Source organism: Microcaecilia unicolor, chromosome 3, assembly GCF_901765095.1.
Source record: "Microcaecilia unicolor chromosome 3, aMicUni1.1, whole genome shotgun sequence".
NCBI lineage: Eukaryota > Metazoa > Chordata > Amphibia > Gymnophiona > Siphonopidae > Microcaecilia > Microcaecilia unicolor.
The window spans coordinates 334,795,555-334,818,227 of NC_044033.1; the positions used below are offsets into that span (position 1 = coordinate 334,795,555).

At 43.7% G+C, this 22,673-nt stretch overlaps 1 protein-coding gene across 1 annotated transcript in view; it reads right to left on the minus strand.

The window, feature by feature from the left end:
- The window catches only part of LOC115464717, a 362,726-nt gene that overhangs the window by 11,947 nt on the left and 328,106 nt on the right, over positions 1 to 22,673 (minus strand). The window contains 3 exon segments of the mRNA XM_030195078.1: positions 1,691 to 1,851; positions 3,603 to 3,716; positions 3,856 to 3,969. Coding sequence (XP_030050938.1) covers positions 1,691 to 1,851; positions 3,603 to 3,716; positions 3,856 to 3,969 — 389 coding nt within the window.

Consider the following 22,673-nt stretch of genomic DNA (forward strand, 5'->3'; position numbering starts at 1 on the left):
TCCTCTCGCACTGAGGATGTGTCTTCAGGAGCTTCTGCTAGAGAGAGGAGGGAAAGGGAAATGGGACTTGATATATCGCCTATCTATGGTTTTTGCAACTACATTCAAAGCGGTTTACATAGTATATTCAGGTACTTATTTATACCAGGGGCAATGGAGGGTTAAGTGACTTGCCCAGTGTCAGAAGGGTAAGGATGGCGTGAAGGAGGCAGATCTCACACATTACCTAGATAGGATTTTAAACAGTGATGGGAGGAGCCACCTGACTTGATACATGTGGGTACCAAAAACATAGGAAAGTGTGGAAGGGAAGTCCTGGAAGCCAAATTTAGGCTATTAGATAGAAAGCTGAAATCCAGAAGCTTCAGAGTAACATTCTCAGAAAAATTCCTTGTTCCACATGCAGAACCCAAAAGAAAAAAAAAAAAAAAGATACAAAAGAACAAAAAACCTTGCAGAGAAAATGGCACTCAGAAGATAGCGAAGGTGACTCAAAAAAACAACGATGCTGTGTAGTCTTGAAAGTTTATTACACAATGACAGCGACTCAAGACAGTCGTGTTTCAGCCCAATGGCCTACCTCAAGAGTCTTCTTGTGTTAAGCGGCTGAGTCTATCGGTGTCATTTCCTGGTTTCAGGTATTTTTAGTCTTATTTATTATGATAATGCTCAAAAAATGCGGGAAGCAGTGCAACTAGCACCGAACGACCTAACAACGCGCTTGAAATTAACTTCAGACTTGTGCAAACAGTTAGGACTGTTGGCAGTCACTCAGGAGTAGATGGACTGGGATTAGGTATCTTTAAAGGATACTATCAGAACATGGAAGTAAGGGCATCCCAATAGGGAAATTGCAACACAGGCAGAAGTAGGCCAGATGCCTTCAAAGGATGAGTAGATAGAGAGTAAAGACTGCTAACTATCCCCGTCAACTACTAAGCAAGCTGTAAATACAGTACAGAAAAAAAACACACTTTGAAATGTCTGTATACAAATTCTAGAAGCCTGAAAAATAAGAAGGGAGAGTTAGAGTATATTGCGATTAGGGGCCCTATGCCACGGTAAGGCTACTGGGCCAATGGCGCTCGACAATCCGGCTCTATCGTCGGGCACACCATTTCCAGGCCAGATTATTTTTGGGGGTGAAGCGGCAAGGGCAGTGGTAAAAGAGGGCCTTGGCACTTGGGAAACCTGTGTGCTGATATCACCACAGGGCCCCTGATCTGTGGAAGGAAGATAACCAATGGAACACTCTGAAATCATGGTCCAAATTATATCACCATGGATTAAACTGGAGGGTGGTAGCGCTCTTATGTTAACGAGGAAATTGAGTGAAACAGAATAAAAATTCAGCAGGAAACAGATTGCAAAGAGAGAGAGGTCAGAAAGAGTGAGAGATATAGGGAAGATTATAAAACTTGGTAAAGGATGAGAAATAGTAGATACTAAAGTAGATAAAGGGAAAAGAGAGTGACATGGGATAAGGATGGGGGAGAATAAGAGAAAGAAGAAATGAAAAATAAAGAAAAGAGTACACAAATGAAAGAAGAAAAGTAAAAATAAGAAAAATAGAACGAACACAGTATCTACACAACAAGAGTTAGAAGTCAGAGGCTGTGATTATAACACCTCATTCTCACTATCCCTGGTCCAGAGAAGGCATCTTTCTTATAGGAAAACTTTGTATCACCTCATTACTAGCTTTAATCGAAGCTTCATCACATGCTTCCGGCAGTTCCTCACATGTGCCTGTGGTGGTCAGATTTCCTCTATCCTCAGATCCCTGAGGCTCAGTCCTGAATCTTTCTTGTTCAAATCGGATTAAAATGTCAGGCTTAACATTGTGGGAGCCTATTATAGGAAAAACACAGCAAAATATGCTTACAACAAAAGTTACCACAGAGTCTGTAAGTGCCCAAAATTATTCACAGGGACCTCCACTGGTACAAAACCAAAAAAAAGAAGGGTACTGCTGTACTGATCATCATCAGAAATGTATTCTAGCAATACCCCGATATTTTCATACTGTGGTGAGCAACTCCTTTGGCAACAGCTACAAACAGCTCTGTTATACACACTGCTACTACGTAAATATAATGGAAATGTCTGTCATCAGGTGTTTTGGGTCTTTTGACACAGTTTTCCACCTACTTTCTGTGTAAATCAGATTCTGCTGCACACCGAAAATTTGAAAACTGCTAAATCATTTTGAGATAGATATTCAGCTTGAGGCAGTCAGGACAGCAGAGGGGATATTCAGCGATACTATCCAGTTAAAGGCCACTGAATATCTGTGAATGACCAGCTCAGTGTGGTTTAACTGGGCAGGACCCTCTCCTGCCCAGTTAATGAACCCAATTTAATATTGGACCCTAAGATTCTATAAGACAGAGTGGGAGAGGTCTTTAGCCCCCAGGCTTTTTTTTCCTTCTTCCCTTTATTTCCCCTCTATCCCCTATGCACCTCTTTTCTCTCTTCCACCCCTCCATCCATGTCCAGCATTTCTGATCACTCCATTCATGTTCAGCATTTTTCCTCTCTCCTCCTCCCTCCCCTCCAACCAGGTCCAGCATTTCTGCTCTTTTCCAGCCCCTTCATCCATGTGCATCTCCTTCCTCTCTCTCCCCTCCCCCATCCATGTCTAGCATTTCTCCCCTCCATTCTTGTACAGCATTTCTCCTCTTTCCCTCATCTGTCCAACATTCTCCTCTCTTCCCTCCCCTCCACATGATCTCTTTCCTCTTTCTTACTTTCCATCCACGTCTAGCTTTTCTCCTCTCTTCCCTCCCCTCCATTCATGTTCAGAATTTTTCTTCTCTCCCTCCCCTCCATGTCCAGTATTTCTCCTATTTTCACTGGTGCCGGGCCTAGTACTGTATGATAACTATCAGCGGCCCAGACTGTCAGAGGCAGGCAGTGGAGAGAAATGGGATCAGCCTCACAGTGACGCCAACAAGGAAGCAGTAAAAAAGGTTCTGGTACACTGTACCGGTGCACATCAGCACAAAAAAAGCCCTGGTTATTTTACTGTTAACCCCAGTTATTAATAAATAAACCAGAACCAAAGAGGAAGACAACACGATTTGTAATAACCTGCCAGAGATGGTGACAGAAAGGAAAGGAATATAAACATACCTGGGCCAGATAGAGAGAGAAGTGACAGAAGATGTCTGAGGGGTTGAATGAAGGACACTGGGGGAGTCTGCACTGGTCTGCATTTTACCTGATCACCTACCCAAAATGGTAGACAGCCAGCACAGAAAACAACTAATCTTGCAGAAGGCATCGTGTAACTTCCATTCTCCTCTGTTCTACAATTAGCCCCTTCCCACAATAAATGTTAAATCCTTAATCTCTTATTGGTCTGTCTTAAATAGATTCTAAGCTTTGTCTCTTACGTGCCTGTGTACAGTGCTGTGTATGTCTAGTAGCGTTATAGAAATAAGTAGTACTATTAGTAGTATTAACGCTGCTGCTCAACCATACACCCTTTCAGTATCTGCTTTATAGAGAGGATAACAGGTTCTTATTCCACCAGATCTCAATTCCTAAATAATCTCGGCTGACTTTATTAAAATGTGCAGGAGGAATTTTATACTTACTCGTTACAGGAGGGTGAGTCTGTTCAGACGTCTCTGATTTAGAAGGATCCATCAAGGGGAGATCTTCCTCTTGTTTAATACCGAGTGAGATCACAGACGTTATAATCGGAAGGTCTGTTAAGAGAAAACACATCTAGAAGGATTCATCAAAGATACAATAATACTAAATTAGAAAATGGATTTTAAGTCTCTAAATGTCTGGAGACTTCCATTTAAAAATTCAGAGCCCTTCAAATTCAAAACATTTACTTACTCTTCATGGGATCATCTGGGTTTTCTTTTCCCTCCCACTCAAAATGTGGAGTGAAATATTTCTCGTTTTCCTTTTGTATCTTGAACATAACATCAGGATTAACAATTGAATAACCTGTAAGTAAGTAGGAAAATGGCATTTAAATTTATAAGTAGAAGCCCTGGAGAGGTTTCATCTGTTTCCTTTTCTGAACAAACAGTGACCACAATTTTGAGCGCCATATATAGACTTAGGGTGACACTGTACATCTTGGGCTGTGTGTATTGGCCTAAGAAGGTTTGGAGAGAAGAGGGAGCTGTAGTCTGCTGCCTGATTTATATTAAATTTGGAGGTTTTCTGGTGCCTTATTTCTATTCAGGAACCTCTAAGCTGAAGTCACTTATATACTCCTTCTTATACTAGGCCTGTAATATGGCCCTGCTGGCCCTCAGTTTTCCTAGCCTTACTGTTATCAGCATATTTTTAGTTTCTTCCTGCAGCTGTATGTAAGCTACAGTGCTTTCTCAGTAAATGTAAAGTACATATCACATGCCAAGGAGGAACTGAGGTTATGCAGCCCATATATGGCAGATACACATGGATATAACTTTGATGGTGATGAGAGACTGTGTTCAGAAAGGAAGGACACCAGGGGGCTCATTTTCAAAGCACTTAGCCTCCCAAAGTTCCATAGAAACCAATGGAACTTAGCCTCCCAAAGTGCTTTGAAAATATGCCTCCAGGTGTTTCATACTACTTTTTTGTTAGCTGGTTTTCCACTCTGTGATCACGCATTACTGATAAGGAATTAGCCAATTGCCACAAAGTGTGCATGTGAACACAAGTAGGAGAGAATGGTAGAATACAGGAAATTGCCATTTTGGTATATTACTATATTGTGTGATGGAAGGAAACAGGAAAATCCATATATGACCATAAGTTAGGAGAAACTAAACTTACAACAGTATATATGTGATAGCTGAAAAGGTTGTGTTGAGCTGACTTTGTTATTCATTCTGTGCGTCTGGCTACCGGGTGACAACCTGCTCCAGACAGAACAATTATTTTGTATTGGCTTAGAGAGATATCAATAAAGATTTTTCTCCGAGGACAAGTAGGCTGCTTGTTCTCACATGTAAGTCGACATCCGCGTCGGCCCAGGAAACAGCATTTTGCAAGCAAAATATAAAAAAAGTATTGCCAGAATCTTCTGGCACACGTGCAGCGCACACCGCGCATGCATAGACTGATTTCCCACCCGTCGCGTGAGCGCATTCCCTCAGTTTTCTTTGCTCCGCGTTGAGGTGTGGTAGTTTTTTTTTTCTGCGCTCCTGTCAAGCCCAGGAAAGAGTCTTCGACTTTTTGCTTTTTTCTCCTCATTTTTTCTTTATTTATTATTGTCATTTAAAAAAACAAACAAGTCCCATATTGTACTTTTTAGTTTTGTCCCCTTTCAAGTTTCCTTTATTTTCGTTGCAGACGGTTTTTAGGCTGCACAGTCGGGTTATTCCTTTATTTTTGTGCCCTTTTTTCTTTTATCAGGCACAATCGCGTCTTTTGATTTCGCCGAAGCCGTTTTTCCTTCCATGTCATCGAAGACACCCAGCGGCTTCAAACGTTGTACTCGGTGCAACTGGACCATCTCAGGTACTGATACCCACGCCTGGTGTAGCCAGTGCCTTGGGCCCAACCATAGCCCAGCTTCTTTCAGTCTGTGTCTTCGTATGAAGAAACGGGCCCAAGCGTCTCGAGAAGCCCAACGAGAAAAGCTTTCTGGGGCTCGGTCCGGTCCGTCGACATCAAGGGAAGCATCGACGTCGTGAGCAGAGGTAATGGCTGCTGAAAGACCAATCTGCGATGGGAGCAGTGAGGCATCGAGTGGGTCTCCATCTGCCTCGAGGCCTCGGTGGATCTTTTTGCCACTCAAATCAATCACAAGGTCCCTCAGTTCTGTTCCAGGCTTCAGGCCCATGACAGACTAGCGTCAGATGCCTTTCTCCTACATTGGGGGACAGGCCTTCTGTATGCGTATCCTCCCATACCTGTAGTGGGGAAGACTTTGCTGAAACTCAAGCAAGACTGCGGAACCATGATCCTGACTGCACCCTTCTGGCCGCGTCAGGTTTGGTTCCCTCTTCTTCTGGAGTTGTCCTCCGAAGAACCGTGGAGATTGGAGTGTTTTCCAACCCTCATCACTCAGAACAAGGGGTCGCTTCTACATCCCAACCTCCAGTCTCTGGCTCTCACAGCCTGGATGTTGAGAGCTTAGAATTTGCCTCCTTGGGTCTTTCAGAGGGTGATGCTTCCAGAAAAGATTCCACAAAGAGGTGTTACTCTTTCAAATGGAGGAGGTTTGCCGCGTGGTGTGACAGCAAGGCCCTAGATCCTCTTTCTTGTCCTACACAGACCCTGCTTGAATACCTTCTACACTTGTCAGAGTCTGGTTTCAAGACCAACTCCGTAAGAGTTCACCTTAGTGTGATTAGTGCTTTTCATCGCCGTGTGGAGGGTAAGCCTATCTCTGGACAGCCTTTAGTTGTTCGCTTCATGAAAGGTTTGCTTTTGTCAAAGCCTCCTTTTAAACATCCACCAGTGTCATGGGATCTCAACGTCATTCTCACTCAGCTGATGAAAGTTCCTTTTGAGTCACTGAATACCTGCCATCTGAAGTACTTGACCTGGATGGTCATTTTCTTGGTGACTGTTACGTCAGCTCGTAGGGTCAGTGAGCTTCAGGCCTTGGTAGTACATGCACCTTATATCACATTTCATCACAACAGAGTAGTCCTCCGCACGAACCCTAAGTTCCTGCCAAAAGTGGTGTCAGAGTTCCATTTGAACCAGTCAATTGTCTTGCAAACATTCTTTCCCCGTCCTCATACCCGTGCTGGCGAAAAGCAGTTTGCATACCTTGGACTGCAAGAGAGCATTGGCCTTTTACATGGAGCGGACAAAGCCCTTCAGACAGCCCGCCCAGTTGTTTGTTTCTTTCGATCCCAACAGGAGGGGAGTCGCCATCGGAAAACGCACAATCTTGAATTGGTTAGCAGATTGGTTTCCTTCACTTATGCCCAAGCTGGGCTGACTCTAGAGGGCCATGTCACAGCTCATAATGTTAGAGCCATGGCTGCGTCAGTGGCTCACTTAAAGTCAGCCTCCATTGAAGAGATTTGCAAGGCTGCAATGTGGTCATCAGTCCACACATTCATATCTCTCTACTGCCTTCAGCAGGATACCCGACGCGACAATCAGTTTAGGCAGTCAGTGCTGCAGAACCTGTTCAGGGTTTAGAATCCAACTTCACCCCCCTAGACCCATTTTTGTTCTGTTCCATGCTGCACTCTCAGTTAGTTGTTTACATTTTCAGGTCAATCTAAGTTATGTCCTCACCATTGCAAGGCCCAATTGACCAATGTTCGTTGTTTTGAGTGAGCCTGGTTGCTAGGGATACCCCATGTGTGAGAACAAGCAGCCTGCTTGTCCTCGGAGAAAGCGAAGATACTTACCTGTAGCAGGTATTCTCCGAGGACAGCAGGCTGATTGTGCTCACAAACCCGCCCACCTCCCCTTTGGAGTTGTTATTTGCTTCTTTTTATGCTTTTTGATTTAACTGAGGGAACGCACTCACGCGACGGGTGGGAATCAGTCCGCGCATGCGCGGTGCGCGCACGCCAGAAGACTCTGGCAAAACTTTTTTTTATATTTTGCTTGCAAAATGCCGATTCCTGAACCGACACGGACGTCGACCCACATGTGAGAACAATCAGCCTGCTGTCCTCGGAGAATACCTGCTACAGGTAAGTATCTTCGCTTTACTGGTTGCGCCTATATCTAAGTCTGATTGTCTCTCTTCTTCCAGCCTCTAGGGCTGAAGTGTTTTCCCCTCCACAGGGGCAAGGGACAGGATTACACACATTGCAGGTGTCAAACTTCTCTGTGATATCTGGTTACCATCTGAAGGGGTTACACATTGTACAGTGTAATTAACTAGTTAGCAGCTGACAGACAGGCCCTTTACACAGAAGTTGTAGTTCTCAGCAAGAAGGGTCAGAATTTGTTGTACGGAAAAGGGAGACAGACTGCAGCTGGTCTTGTATGAAGCCTCCAGTTTAAGGCAAACATTTTTTTCTTAGAGCAATGAGCAGCATCTTTTGCACCAGAAGCCAGGTCTCAATTTCAGGTGCCCACGGGACCTGGTACCTGGGATTTTTCCAGCTCTGATAAAATAACAGCACCCATTCCATTAAGGTGCCTATATGGTAGATGATAAAAAGACATATTTACCTCATGAGATGAAGATGTCATGAACTTCCTTGATGGCCTTCTCGTACAGCTCCTTCTGCCATTCTTCCATAATGTCCCAGTCTGCTTCCAAGAAATAAGCAGAAACGTCCTTGAACAAGTCCTGGAACAACAGACAAGACATCGTCAGTCACAATTTCATTATAATGTTTATCTTGTTGGGTAGACTGGATGGACCATGCAGGTCTTTATCTGCCATCATCTACTATGTTACTATCAGCCTTATTTTCGAAAGAGAAAGACACCCATATTTCAACCCAAATCGGGAGATGGACGCCTTTCTCCCATGGGCGGCCAAATCGGTATAATCGAAAGCCGATTTTGGTCGTCTTCAACTGCACTCCGTCGCAGGAATAAACAAAGTTGACGGGGGCGTGTCGGAGGCATGGTGAAGGCGGGACTGGGGCATGGTTATCGGCCGAGGAGAGATGGCTGCCTTTGGCCGATAATCGAAAAAAAAAGGCTGTTTTACCGCGATTTGGGGTGACCTTTTTTGGACCTTTTTTTTTCACGAACAAGTCCCAAAAAAGTGCCCCAACTGCCCAGATGAACACCGGAGGGAATCGGGGATGACCTTCCCGGACTCCACCAGTGGTCACTAACCCCCTCCCACCAAAACAAAAGAACTTTAAAAACCTTTTTTTCCAGCCTGTATGCCAGCCTCAAATGTCATACCCAGCTCAATGACAGCAGTATGCAGGTCCCTGGAGCAGTTGTTAGTGGGTGCAGTGGACTTCACCCAAGTGGGCCCAGGCCCATCCCCCCCCTACCTGATATACTTGTGCTGGTAAATGGGAGCCCTCCAAACCGCCCCCAAAACCCACTGTACCCACATGTAGGTGGCCCCCTTCACCCCTTAGGGCTATGGTAATGGTGTAGAGTTGTGGGCAGTGGGTTTTGGGGGGGGGGAATTTGAGGGGCTCAGCACCCAAAGGAAGGGAGCTATGGACTTGGGAGGCATTTTACTTTTTTTTTTTTTTTTTTTTACAAGTTCCCCCTAGGGTGCCCCAACATATGAGGGGGACCAGTGCACTACGAATCCTGGCCCCTCCCACGACCCAATGCCTTGGATTTGTTCATTTTTGAGCTGGGCGACTGGTTTGGCCACTGTTGGAAAATAGGATACTAGGCATGATGGACCTTCAGTCTACCTCAGTCTGGCAACACTTTCCTACTATGGAAATGTTCATGTGCATTTCCCCCTCTCCCTTCCCTTCCATCCATATGCATTTTCTCCTCTGCCATCTCTTTTACACACACTTTCCTTCTATCCATGTGCAGAATTGTCTCCTACCCCATTCCCTTCCTTCCATGGGCATTTACTCTCACCTCTTTCTTTTCCTTCATGTGGATCCCCCACTTCACTTCCATCCATATGCAGAATCTTCCCCTCTGCCTTCCATCCATGTTCCCCCCTAGGGGTCCCACATGCCTTCCTACCTCCTCAGCAGCATTGGCAGGTAGGGTCTGCTGTCTTGCTCTCTCCAGCTGGCCTGAAGCTTTCCCTCTGCTACCTCCTTTCCACATGGCAACAGAAAGTTGTGACAGAGGGAAGGACCTTGGGGCTGGCTGGAGAGACAGGGGGTATTTTGGGGTGGCAAGGTATTTTCTTGGCCTGGTGCTTGCTATCCTATAGTGACACCTAAGCCCACGGGATCCCAACAGACTTTGCAGCACACTGGTTCTCCAGTTCCAATACATGTGCACCCTTGGTGCTCATTGGCCATTCCCTTATCTGCTATACTTGTTACCCTCCTGCAGCACATCTTTCTTACAGCGTGCACATAACATGAACCTCCTGTCTCCTCCTTCCCTTAACACCTAAAATTCTCCTTATTTGGGGGAAGGGGTCCTCAGCCTCACTCACCAATCATGTTATACCACATCTGCATACCATATATGGGTCATATAGTTTAACTTCCTCATAAGTTACTGCTTATCGTGTGACTTATTGTAAGTGCATAACAACACTTATTATTTAAAGGAAAACAAAATTTATGCTTAGTTTCTGGAACACAAAGCTTATGCCCTCTATCCACAAGCAGCAGAAGGGAGAAATATACACAACACTTATGCTCATGTGCATTTCCCCCTCTCCCTTCTCTTCCATCCATATGCATTTTTCCGTCAACCTTCTCTTCTACACACACTTTCCTTCTATCCTCAAAATTGTCTCCTCTCCCTTCCCTGTGCATTTCCCCTTCACCTCTTTCTTTTCCTCCTTGTGGATCCCCCACTTCACTTCACTTCACTTCCCTTCCATCCATATGCAGAATTTCCCCTTCTTCCTTCCATCGATTGTTTTTAGGCTGCTTTTACCCTTTCCCAATTTACATAAACCAGCCATTCTCAACTGGGAGGATAAAAGAAACCAAGAATATGAGAAAGACAATTCTTTTAATTTCTTCACCATGAGAAATTTACAACTACATATGCTAGTTTCTCATGGGGAGCACAGGGGACAATGCCCTGGTTCAATTGTTTATATACCTTTTGTGTTAAGCAAGGCTTCACATCAGTGGTGTGCTGGTAAATTTTTAACAACAGGCTCTCTCCCCGGTCCACCTCGGCACCCCCCCCCCCCCCCCCATCCACCACTGCGCCCCCCCCCCCCCCCCCAAATTGCAGAGCTGGCTATAGCCGGGGGGAGGGGGGGGCAATGCATTACTCTCTCCAGGAAAAAAAAAATAAAATGATCCCAGGTTCCAATTTAATTCATGTTTAATATGGGATAAAATGCCATAAATAAGTAAATAAATATAAACTTTTAACGTTCAGCACCTGATTCTCAAAATGGACATATTCCAAACACTATAATGAAAATAAAATTATTATTTTCTACCTTTGTTGTCTGGTGACTTTGTATCTCTGATCATGCTGGCCCAGTATCTGATTCTGCTGCTCTCTATCTGTTTTCCTTGACTCCGTTTCCAGGGCTTCCTTTCCATTTATTTCTTTTCTTTCCTCCTTTCTTCTTCATTTCTGGTCCTCCGCAGACTTGACTGTACAGTGGATCCAGCTTCTGCCTATTTTCTCCATCCATGTGCAGTTTCTCTCCTCACTTCCTTTTCCCTAATCTAATCTCCTTCCTCTATCTTCCCTCCATGTCTAGCATTTCTTCTCTCTCCCTTCCCTCCATCCATGTCCAGAATTTCTCTTGCCCTCCCCTCCATCCATGTCCTGAAACTCTCTTCTCTCCCCTGCCTCCCTCTGTCCATCCATGCCCAGCAATTCTCTCCCCTGCCCCCCTCTGCCCATCCATGCCCAGCGGTTCTCTCCCCTGCCTCCCTCTGCCCATCCATGCCCAGCAATTCTCTCCCCTGCCCCCCTCTGCCCATCCATGCCCAGCAATTCTCTCCCCTGCTCATCCATGCCCAATTCTCTCCCCTGCCTCCCTCTGCCCATCCATGTCCAGCAGTTCTCTCCCCTGCCCCCTCTGCCCATCCATGCCCAGCAATTCTCTCCCCTGCCTCCCTCTGCCCCGCAATTCTCCTCCCTCCCCTGCCCTCCCACTCCCATCCATGTCTAGCGATGTCCTTCGCCCCACCCTCCCCTCCCGCTCCCACCCGTCAGTTTCAATTACCTCCCTCGAAGCGCCGCATTATTTAAGGCCTTGCTGCCCGTCTCCAGCTGCCTTCCCCTGCTTGCTTCTGAGTTCGCACCCTTAGTCCCGCCTTCGCTGAAAAAGGAAATGATGTCAGAATGATGTCAGAAGGCGGGACTAAGGGCGCGAACTCTTCAGAAGCAAGCAGGGAAGGCAGCTGGAGAGGGGCAGCAGGGCTTTAAATAAGACGGCGCTTTGAGGCAGTGGCGTACCAAGGGGGGGGCGGTAGGGGCGGTCCACCCCGGGTGCACGCCGCTGGGGGGTGCTGCGGCGTGCGCCTGCTCCTCTGAGTTCGCTAAACTTCGTTCGTTCGCTGCAGCTCCCTCTGCCCAGGAACAGGTTACTTCCTGTTCCGGGGCAGAGGGAGCTGCAGCGAACGAACGAAATTTAGCGAACTCAGAGGAGCAGGCGCGCGCCGCAGCACCCCCCCCCCAGCGGCATGCACCCGGGGGGGGGTGTCATTTCGCTGGAGGGGGGAGGTGTCATCTAGCCGGGGGGGGGGGGTGGGCATCGGCGCTCCGCCCCGGGTGCCATCCAGGTCAGGAACGCCACTGCTTCGAGGGAGGTAATTGAAATTGACGGATGGGAGCGGCAGGGGAGGGTGGGGGCGAAGGACATCGCTAGACATGGATGGGAAGGGAGGTAAGCATGGCGCCCTCCTGCTGTGCTTACCTCGTGCAATGGAGCTGGCTCACCCCGAACAACCGGCTCGCAAGAGCTGTCAAAATTTAACAAGCGGCTCTTGCGAGCCGGCTCCAGCACACCACTGCTTCACATTACTTCAGCACTTATCTTCTTCAGGGATCATTCTGTTCTCACAATATATTTTCTCTAAAATATATCGCTAAATCACACTCTACTGTTTATACTAGTTTCTTTTCCCAAGGCTTCTTGTAAGGGTATCATAATCTAATATAATAAAACTCACCGTGAACCTTCTGAAGACAACGTTCTGAAGTCACTCAAACACTCCCTGAAGGGTTCGTGGATTCATGGTGGTGAAGCCAGCCAGCCACGTCTCTGCCCCGCCCTCACGTCAAACGTTATGACGTGAGGGCAGAAAAGTTACAGTGAACTGAAAGAAGGGATCGAAGACGTTGCCAAGCAACGGTAAACCACGTAAGACGCAAGACGGACCAATCAGAAAAGGACCTATCAGAGACAACAACAAGGTAAGAAGGGAGGAGCACTCACCAGCAGATCGACTCATTATCTGTCCAGGAAGGAAAGCAGATGACCACCGCAACCTATGGGTATGTGTGAAAATTTGTTGATCGCATGACAAGCACTAGGTAGAGACGGAAAACAGCCCCTCACCATCTGGGACATGGCAGCCCAGAAGAAGGTGCCGCCCAGCTGCTAGGCTTACCCGCGAGCCAGCCAGTACCAATCAGCGACCGAGGCAGGGAAAGGAGTAGGGAAACACACGGAGCGTGTTTCCCTACTCCTCACCTGCCTACGAATCGCTGAACACTGGCTGGAAAAAACCAGCCGCACACCTGCAACCCCCTTCATCACAAACCGACACCCCCCCCCCCCTTCCTCTGCCCCCTTTACCGAACCGGCTAAGGACGTGCCCAACCATCCTCAGACAAGCTCCTGACCTCGGGGATGCCCTGAAAACCCACTACAAGACGGCGCTGCTTCCCTTAGCGCATTCCTCTTCAAAATGAAACGCACCAAAATAAAGGTTCACTCCCCCGACGGCCCAACAACATGCTCCTCTCCCTTCAGCAGACTTAAAACAATGATCGCCGACCTAAGGGAAACCATATGCCACCCGAAAACCCACTACAAGATGGCGCTGCTGCCCGTGGCGCATTCCTCTTCAAAAAGTAACAATTCAATCCCCCGACGGCCCGACAGACGTAAAAAGACGGTGCAGCTACCACCAGCACATTTCACTTACAATGTTATCCTAGAGCCGGTCTGAAACAGCATAAAAAAAAAAGAAGCCAAAAGAATCTGCTCCTCTCCCTTCCCACCATCTAAAAAACAAAATCTCCTGCTTCAGCACAAAAAAAAAACAGCAAAGGTTAACCCCCTTACAAGCACATTTACAACTCGCAAACAGAAAAAGCCCCCCCTCCACAAACCCCCCTGACACACAAAACCACACAAACAGAAAAGAACAGAAACACACACATTCCACTGGTAACACCCTGCAACAATACCCACCCTCAAAGCAACACAACAAACCATCACAGTTTACCAGCAGAGCACATACCCCAACCCCTACCCCCCCCCCCAAAAAAAAAAGCATGTAAAACCTCACTGACACATTGTATCCACCCTCTAACACAAACAGTGCTCAATCCCAGTCTTTTTCAAAAACACTTACATCCCTTTATATCAAACAGAAAAAAAAACGTAAACAAAACCACATGCTAGCGCCCGTTTCATTTGTTTCAGAAACGGGCCTTTTTTTACTAGTAGATAATACATTCCTGAGTTTACACAGGCTTATGTTCTTTAATAAATTACAGGCTTCTCAATCTCTGATAAATTCCAGAGTGGATTGTCAGCCTCTGCCCTTTTTGACCCGTGCTGGGGTGCTGACCTGTGCTCATATTTCCACACGATGTGCAGTTTCTCGTCCTCCCCTGTTCCCCCCTAGGGCATGGCAACATAAACTAGACCTACTGCTTCACTCCAACATAGACAAATAAGGAGAGAGAAGGGAAAGCTGTACAGAAATATTTCCTTTTAGTGCTGGAACCCTGTGTGCAAGAGGGGAGAGAATAATTTCTTACCTGATCAGAAACCAGGGCAGACATTTCCCTGCTGTTTCCCCCTTTGAATTCTGCAGCTGCTGGGGTGGATTCAGGTTGGAGATTTCCGTTTTCCTACACAGACAAATAAAACAGAAGGAGGTTGAGCTGATTCCAGGTCTCAGATAAATTCCCTCTGCAGATCTGAGACTAAGTCTTGCAGGAATTTCCAGGCCCCGGCCCAAAGGCAGAAAGTTTCTGCTTTTCTTCTGTCTTTTCTATTCCCTCTTTACAGCTCTGCAGACACTAGATAAAGAAAGAAGTAGAACAGAGCATATTCAGAGCTCCTCCCCTTGGTGCAGTCTAGGAAGTTTAACAGGAGATGACATGATGTCACAAGGCTGAAGCCACTTCCGCCAAGGAGGTTTATAGTCTTCCAAATGCAGCCACCGCCATCTTGGTACACACTAAACAATGTACCTGACAGGATGATAAGCTGTGCCTACTGATTTCAGGTTAGATAATGTCATGCACGCTCCTTGGGTGAGGTCTTTCTGGGATTTCCTACCTCCTTAAAGTGCATCTGTGTAGAACAATGAAGTTTCATAAACAGCAGTGGAAGTTGTTGGATTATTTGTAGTAAATAATTAGCAGATTTTAGTACACACAGCTTCAGCTTTAGAAATGTTAATTTCTTTCTTCATCTCTCTCTCATTCACCCCTGAATAATTCACTGCTGAGTCACTTTAAAGTTGAAGTAACAAAACATCTGTTTACTCACAGTTTGTAGTTAGATTATAATCAGACAGGCTTATATATACATATTACTATACATTTGTATTATCAGCTCCTTCCATGTGCTTAGATGGTAATGGATGCTCACACCACCATAGATCCTCTCAGGTTAGGAGAGATCATGAGCTCCATGTGCTCCATGTGCTGCATGTGCTGCATCTACTGTGTCTAACCCCCACAGGAAGTTGCATAGCTGTGTGACCTCTCTAAGTAATTCACATCAGAGGTCACAGAGTAATCACAGAGAAATAATAGGTGACAGGCAATGCATGTAAAATACAATTACATTCCAACAAACCCCTTCTCATGCATAACTGTCATGCAATTATTTATTCATACAAAGTCCAAGCTTTATACGCAGATTCACAAAATGTTCTCTGGGTAACGGTTTGGTCATGATGTCAGCTGTCATCTCACTGGTGTGACAATAGTGTAGACTGATGACCCCTTCTTTCGCCAACTCTCGCACGTTGTGGTATTTCGTTGCGATGTGCTTGGTGCGTGACTGAACCTTGTCATTCTGTGACAGTCGGATGCAGCTCTGATTATCTTCCATTATCTGGATTGGTCTCTGCTCAGCTATTCCGAAATCCAGCAAAAGTTTTTCAATCCACATCAGTTCTCTGCACGCTTCCGATACGGCCACGTATTCAGCTTCTGTAGAAGACAAACTCACAATACTTTGTTTATGACTGGCCCATGAAATTTGTACATTTCCATACATAAACACATATCCACTTGTGGATTTATAATCAGAATGATCCCCTGCCCAATCTGAATCACAGTAACATATTAGTTTTGGATTACTATTGGCTGAAATCTTTAATTTACAATCAATGGTACCCTTTAAATACCTTACCATCCTTTTAACTGCAGTCCAATCTGATTTGGTAGGTGAGCTGACCCTTCTGCTCAAAATTCCTACTGCATTTGCTATATCAGCCCTGTATGTGGTAGCTAGATATAAAAGCTTACCTATGGCTGATCTATATTGGATGTTATCTGGTAAAGGTTCTCTTACTGTTTCATCCTTCAGAAAATCAGTGATCATGGGAGTGCTTACAACTTGGGCATCTTGCATACCTAAACTTTCAATAAGCTCATTTATTTTCTGCTTCTGGCTTAGAAGATAAGAACCATCATTTTGTTTCTCAATTTCTATACCAAGATAGTATGACACATTACCCAGTTCTTTTATCTCAACATTGAGGTTTAAACACTTTGCAATGTCCTTGTACTCTTGCTCACTTTTGCTTGCAATGAGCAGATCATCAACAAAAGCTAAAATGTATGCATATTGTCCATTTGTGCACCTAGTGTACAAACATTTATCTGCTTCACCTTGCTTAAATCCTAAACTTGTCAATATTTCATGCAATTTTTCATTCCAACATTTTGCACTTTGCTTTAATCCATAAAGACCTTTGTTTAATTTACACACTAGCTGTCTTTGTTTTGTATTTATGAAACCTGTTGGTTGTTCCATGTACAAGTCTTCAGTTATATCTCCGTGAAGAAACGCTGTTTTCACATCAATGTGGTTGACTTGCATGCCTTTTGAGACTGCAATGCTCAGAAGTGTTCTAATTGTCGTGTGTTTCACTACAGGTGCAAACACTTCATCAAAATCTTCTCCATATTTTTGAAGATATCCCTTTGCGACTAATCTTGCTTTATACCTTTCCACTTTTCCTTGTGCATTCCTTTTTAACTTGAATACCCATTTGCATCCTATAGCTTTCTTGCCAGGAGGTAATTTTGTAAGAATCCAAGTATTATTTTTATCCAATGCATCAATTTCTTCTTGTGCAGCTTTATGCCATTCAGCAGCTTCTTCTGCTGGCATTTTCTCAATCTCATCCCATGTTAAGGGCTCTTGAGCTTCTGCTGACTTTGTTAGGTAAGACAGTCTTGGGGGTGGAACACCTTTGTTTTCCCTGGATGAGCGTCTGACAACAGGTTGGTCTGACCTTTCCGCATCCTCTAAATCTGAGAGTTCTTCTCCAATTGATTCCCCTTCTCCAACTGTACTGTCTTCTTCAATGATCCTTTCTGTGTCTGTTTCCTCTGCCTGTTCCTCGTTAGATACAGATGAGTTGCTTTCAGACATCTGCCTTGGTATGGCATTTATATACACTGGCATGTCTATTATGGTTCTAGTTTCATATTCTGGATGATAAGGCTCATCTGGGATAATCCAGCCTTTATCAACCCTTTTGTTTTCATCAAAATATGTAACATGTCTTATGCCAACAATGCCAGTTTTCAGATTCAAAATTCTATATCCTTTGTGTCCTGGAGCATAGCCAACTAAAATGCCCCTTTCTGTTGTGGAATCCAGCTTATGCCTTCTTTGCTTTGGTACATGAGCATATGCTGTACTTCCAAATGTTCTTATGTGTGACAGGTTTGGCTTCCTACCATGCCATGTCTCATGTGGTGTGCGCTCAGCGCCTTTAGTTGGCATTCTGTTTTGTAGGTACACTGCTGTGAGAATGGCTTCCCCCCATAGTCTTTTAGGGAGATTGCTATCTGACAGCATACATCTGGTCATTTCCACAAGTGACCTAAATTTTCTCTCTGCAACAGAATTTTGCTCTGGTGTATAAGCTACTGTTGTGATATGTTGAATGCCTTCTTGTTCTAGAAATGTGCGCATGCTTTGTGAAGTGAACTCACCACCATTGTCGGTCTGAAGAACCTTTGGTTTTCTTTCAAATTTATTGCTCACCATGGCTACGTATTTCTTCAGCATGTCTGTGACTTGACTTTTTTCTTTCAGCAAATAGGCCACACAGTATCTAGAGAAATCATCCAAGAATATTAGCACAAATCTGTTATTTCCCAATGATGGGATATTAAACGGTCCACATAAGTCACTGTGTATTAAGTCCAGCACTTTATTACTCCTATTTCCTGTGTATGCAGGAAATGAGGGTCTCACACCTTTTTGAGTAACACAGTCTATGCATTTCTCCATTTTACCAGCATCTGCATTTATCTGAATGCCGGTGGCCAGTTGCTTACTGTAAAGATCCTGGATCACCTTAGAATCACGATGTCCCAGGCGGCGGTGCCAGATTTCCAGACTACATTTACCATCATTCTTCCTTACTTGCGCCATATGTGAGGCTTCACCTGAAATGCTCAGTTTATAAACATCATTATGCATAAAAGCTTCAGCATACACTTCATCATTTTTAGAGATTGTGCACTTACTGTTTTCAAAATGAATCACAAATCCCTTCTTATCTAATGTAGATACACTAAGCATATTACAAACTGCTTGGGGAATATACAAGACATCACTTACAGGAATTTCTTTAACTTCGTTAGACACTTTGCATTTTAAGAATCCAATACCTTTTGCTTGGATCTTAGCAGTCCCTGCGTTTGCAGTTTTAAGAATACCTTCCTCTGGACACATTTCCTGAAAGAAATCCTTACAATTGGTTAAATGGCATGTGCTCCCCGAATCCAAAATCCAAGTACTTTCATTTGAATTATTATTTACCATAGTCAAAGATTTTTCTGCCATTAGAAAGCCCTTGTGTTTATCTTTGTCCTTCATACATTTCCTGGTTTGAAAGTTCTTTAGTTCCATTGGCTTAGGTGAGCTAGAGGGAGTGTTTTGTGTTTCCTTACACCATTTAGATACATGTCCCTCCTTTCCACATGAGTAGCAAATCAGCTTGCCCTTGGGTGGAGTTTTCCCATAGCTCCGCCTTCCTCTGTTCTTTGCCAAGAAATTTGTTTCATTTCTCTCTGACTTGCTTTGAGAACACATCTCCTCAGAATCATTTATTATGCATTCCTGCCTTAGTTTTGATGTTGTCTGTTCAAAAGATTGCCCTTCAATGGCCTCATTTACAGACCTAAAAACATCAAACTTCTTTGATAGTGAGGTAAAAAGAAATGCTCTTTTCAATGCATCACACATGGGAATTCCAGAAAGTTCTAACTTTTGAAATGAAGACATAAGATGCATAATGTGATCATTACATTTACTTTTATCCCTTAATTTGGTTTCATTCAACTCTGCCAACCAAATTGGTTGCTGCTTTGCATATGTAGTTGCATACATAGTTCTCAGTTTATATAAAATGTCCTTTGGTGTATCTTTTCCCTCCACTAATATGGCTTGTTTCTCAGAGAGAGCTTCCAAAAGCATGCACTTCACATAATAGTTTGCATTGTCCCATTCAGCCATATTTTCAGCTGTTCTGTCTTGGTCTAAGCATATATTTAATCCTTTTGCTCGAAGGAGACATATGAATCTTAGTTCCCACTGCTGATAATTAAACTCAGTTAATCTAGGCACCTTGAGAGAATAGAAAAATGGTGAATTTCTTCCCTCAGCCATTTTCTTAGCCTTCTGTCTGCTGTGTGGGGGGAGAGAGAGACAGACTGAATCTTTCCTTTAAAACTTAAGAGAAAAATGTGGCCTTTTTTTCTGCCTGGTAATATTTCTCTTCTTTTTCAATTCCTGAGCCCTGGGCCCATAACCCTTTTGTTGGATTATTTGTAGTAAATAATTAGCAGATTTTAGTACACACAGCTTCAGCTTTAGAAATGTTAATTTCTTTCTTCATCTCTCTCTCATTCACCCCTGAATAATTCACTGCTGAGTCACTTTAAAGTTGAAGTAACAAAACATCTGTTTACTCACAGTTTGTAGTTAGATTATAATCAGACAGGCTTATATATACATATTACTATACATTTGTATTATCAGCTCCTTCCATGTGCTTAGATGGTAATGGATGCTCACACCACCATAGATCCTCTCAGGTTAGGAGAGATCATGAGCTCCATGTGCTCCATGTGCTGCATGTGCTGCATCTACTGTGTCTAACCCCCACAGGAAGTTGCATAGCTGTGTGACCTCTCTAAGTAATTCACATCAGAGGTCACAGAGTAATCACAGAGAAATAATAGGTGACAGGCAATGCATGTAAAATACAATTACATTCCAACAGAAGTGAGCCTATTTAGTCCACACGAGGAAGCCAGTTAGGACTATTTAAGTTTCTCCTTCCCAGCGTAGCCGTCATCCCCATTCACTCAAACAAAGCAAGCAAACCTATGAGCTGTTGTATCCACATTGTCGTTTTTTATTGTTGGTCCATCTGTAACAAGTCTAAAGATGTTTCAATTGGATAGGCAGTGCCTTAAAAGGTGGGTGACAAAAGTTTTTTTGTTTCTTATTGGACAGCTTTTTAATTTATTTCAAAGCTGCCCATCTGTAGATATGAATATCATGAAATAACAATTTAATATCACTAAAACAGATTAAAAATTATTATAGCTTGTAGAAACAGCAATTTTTAAACTCTGTATTTTGTGCTCATCTTTCTACACTAAAAACTAAATAAATACACTGTATACAATACAGATGGCCAAATTTCAGTGAGGATATTCTGTTTCCTGATGGGTTCATCTTAAATGTTGTTGTAACATGCCTTGGGAAGCCTGGTGTTATAATGATGATGGAATATATTGAAATTAAATAGAAGTTGAATTAAATTCTCCTTTCATTGGGGCACATTCAATCACATCTTCATCTGTTTTGTAGAACTTCACCTCTAACATTTAATAATATGTTTACTCCTATAGTTATAATTACCTGTAATGTAACACCATCAGGGATTCTAGAGATGATGTAAACACTGTCCATAATTTTTCTATAAGTCAGTGTACATGTTCTAACTTGTTAAACTGTTATTAAGTCAATGGTACTTAATTTCCTTTTTTATTGTTATATCCAAATTAATAAAAATGATTGAACAAAAAAAAAAATAACTTTACCTTTTAGATACACAAATGGATTATTCTGTTGTTTGAGCATGTTTCAGGGACAAGTGGTTTATAAGTCAAAATAATAAAAATGTTTTCTGTCAAACAGATCTCTCATTTGTTGAAACATAACTAAATGGGCTAAAAGCCCCTAATGTAGCCCATTGGTTTTCTTATATTTTGTTCTTGTGATAGCTCATACTGTGCCAAAACTGGAAATACAGTAAGAGAGAATACTAGAATTCAGTAACATCCAAAACCTATGTGTTAATCATCTTTATTAAAAGCAAAACATGTTTGTTGATAAGCTTCATACAGAACAAGAAAAAACAGTAAACCCTCCAACATGGCACAATAAAATCTTTTACAGAGAACATACCCCAAGAACCCTTCCCCACCCGTTCTCCCCTCCCTCCCTCTCTATAAGTCCACCTGTCTGTTTCCCCCTGCCAAAATAATACAACAGATGTACAGATCAGTAGGACTCAAAGCATTTCATAACAAGCACTGCCTCCACTGTATGCAAATCTCTCTCATGAATACTCATTGTAATATCCTGACAAACCTGACTGCCTCGGGTAACTCCAGGATCAGGTTTGGGAACCACCGGGTTATCCTAACTACCATAAGAGGCAGACAGGGTCGTATAATTAACATTATAATTTTATTTCTATTTGGCTAATAACTGAGTGCCAGACCCTCGACCATTCTTCTAAGGTTTGGAGATCCCTTCTCATCGTTTCTACTCCCTCCAGGGTATCCAAACTATTGGCCATTTTCGTATCATCCACAAAAATGCACACCTTTCCTTCTAACCCTTCAGCAATATCTCCCACAAATGTATTAAACAGAATAGACCCCAGCCCCGACCCCTGAGGAACTCCACTGCTCACCTTCCTTTCTTCTGCGCGAATTCCATTTACCACCACTCTCTGCTATTAAAAATTATATTACGAAACATGAAGTTGACTTGCCAGCTCATTTTCGAAAGTGATCGCCGGCCATTTCCCAACATAAATCTTTCTTTTTGTAATGAAAGGTACGACATGTTTTTATTTTTGTATTCCAGGATATTGCACATATGATGTTAACACTCCACTTTTTGAAGTTTGAGCTCACGTTTGTTGTTGAGAGCGAGGGTTGTCAGTGCCATGCGGCGACATTTACAGTAGGCAAATTAGTAAATCCCCCAAATCCAAGCAACCTTCAACTCTTTGTGACTAGGCTGCCTCTCTCCTTACATCGATCTCTTTAACTAATTTTTAAAAATTAAGCTGTCCCAAGGGAATTAGAAAAGGTACAGAGAAAGGAGACAAAAATGATAAAGGGGATGGGAGGACTTCCATATGAGGAAAGGCTAAAGCGGCTAGGGCTCTTCAGCTTGGAAAAAAGACGGCTGAGGGGAGATATGATTAGAGGTCTATAAAATAATGAGTGGAGTGGAAAGGGTAGATGTGGAGAGTGTCTGTTTACTCTTTCCAAAAATACAAGGACTAGGGGGCATTCAATGAAGCTACAAAGTAGTAAATTTTAAATGAATCAGAGAAAATGTTTCTTTACTCAACGTGTAATTAAACTCTGGAATATGTTGCCAGCGAATGTGGTAAAGGCGGTTAGCTTAGCAGGGTTTA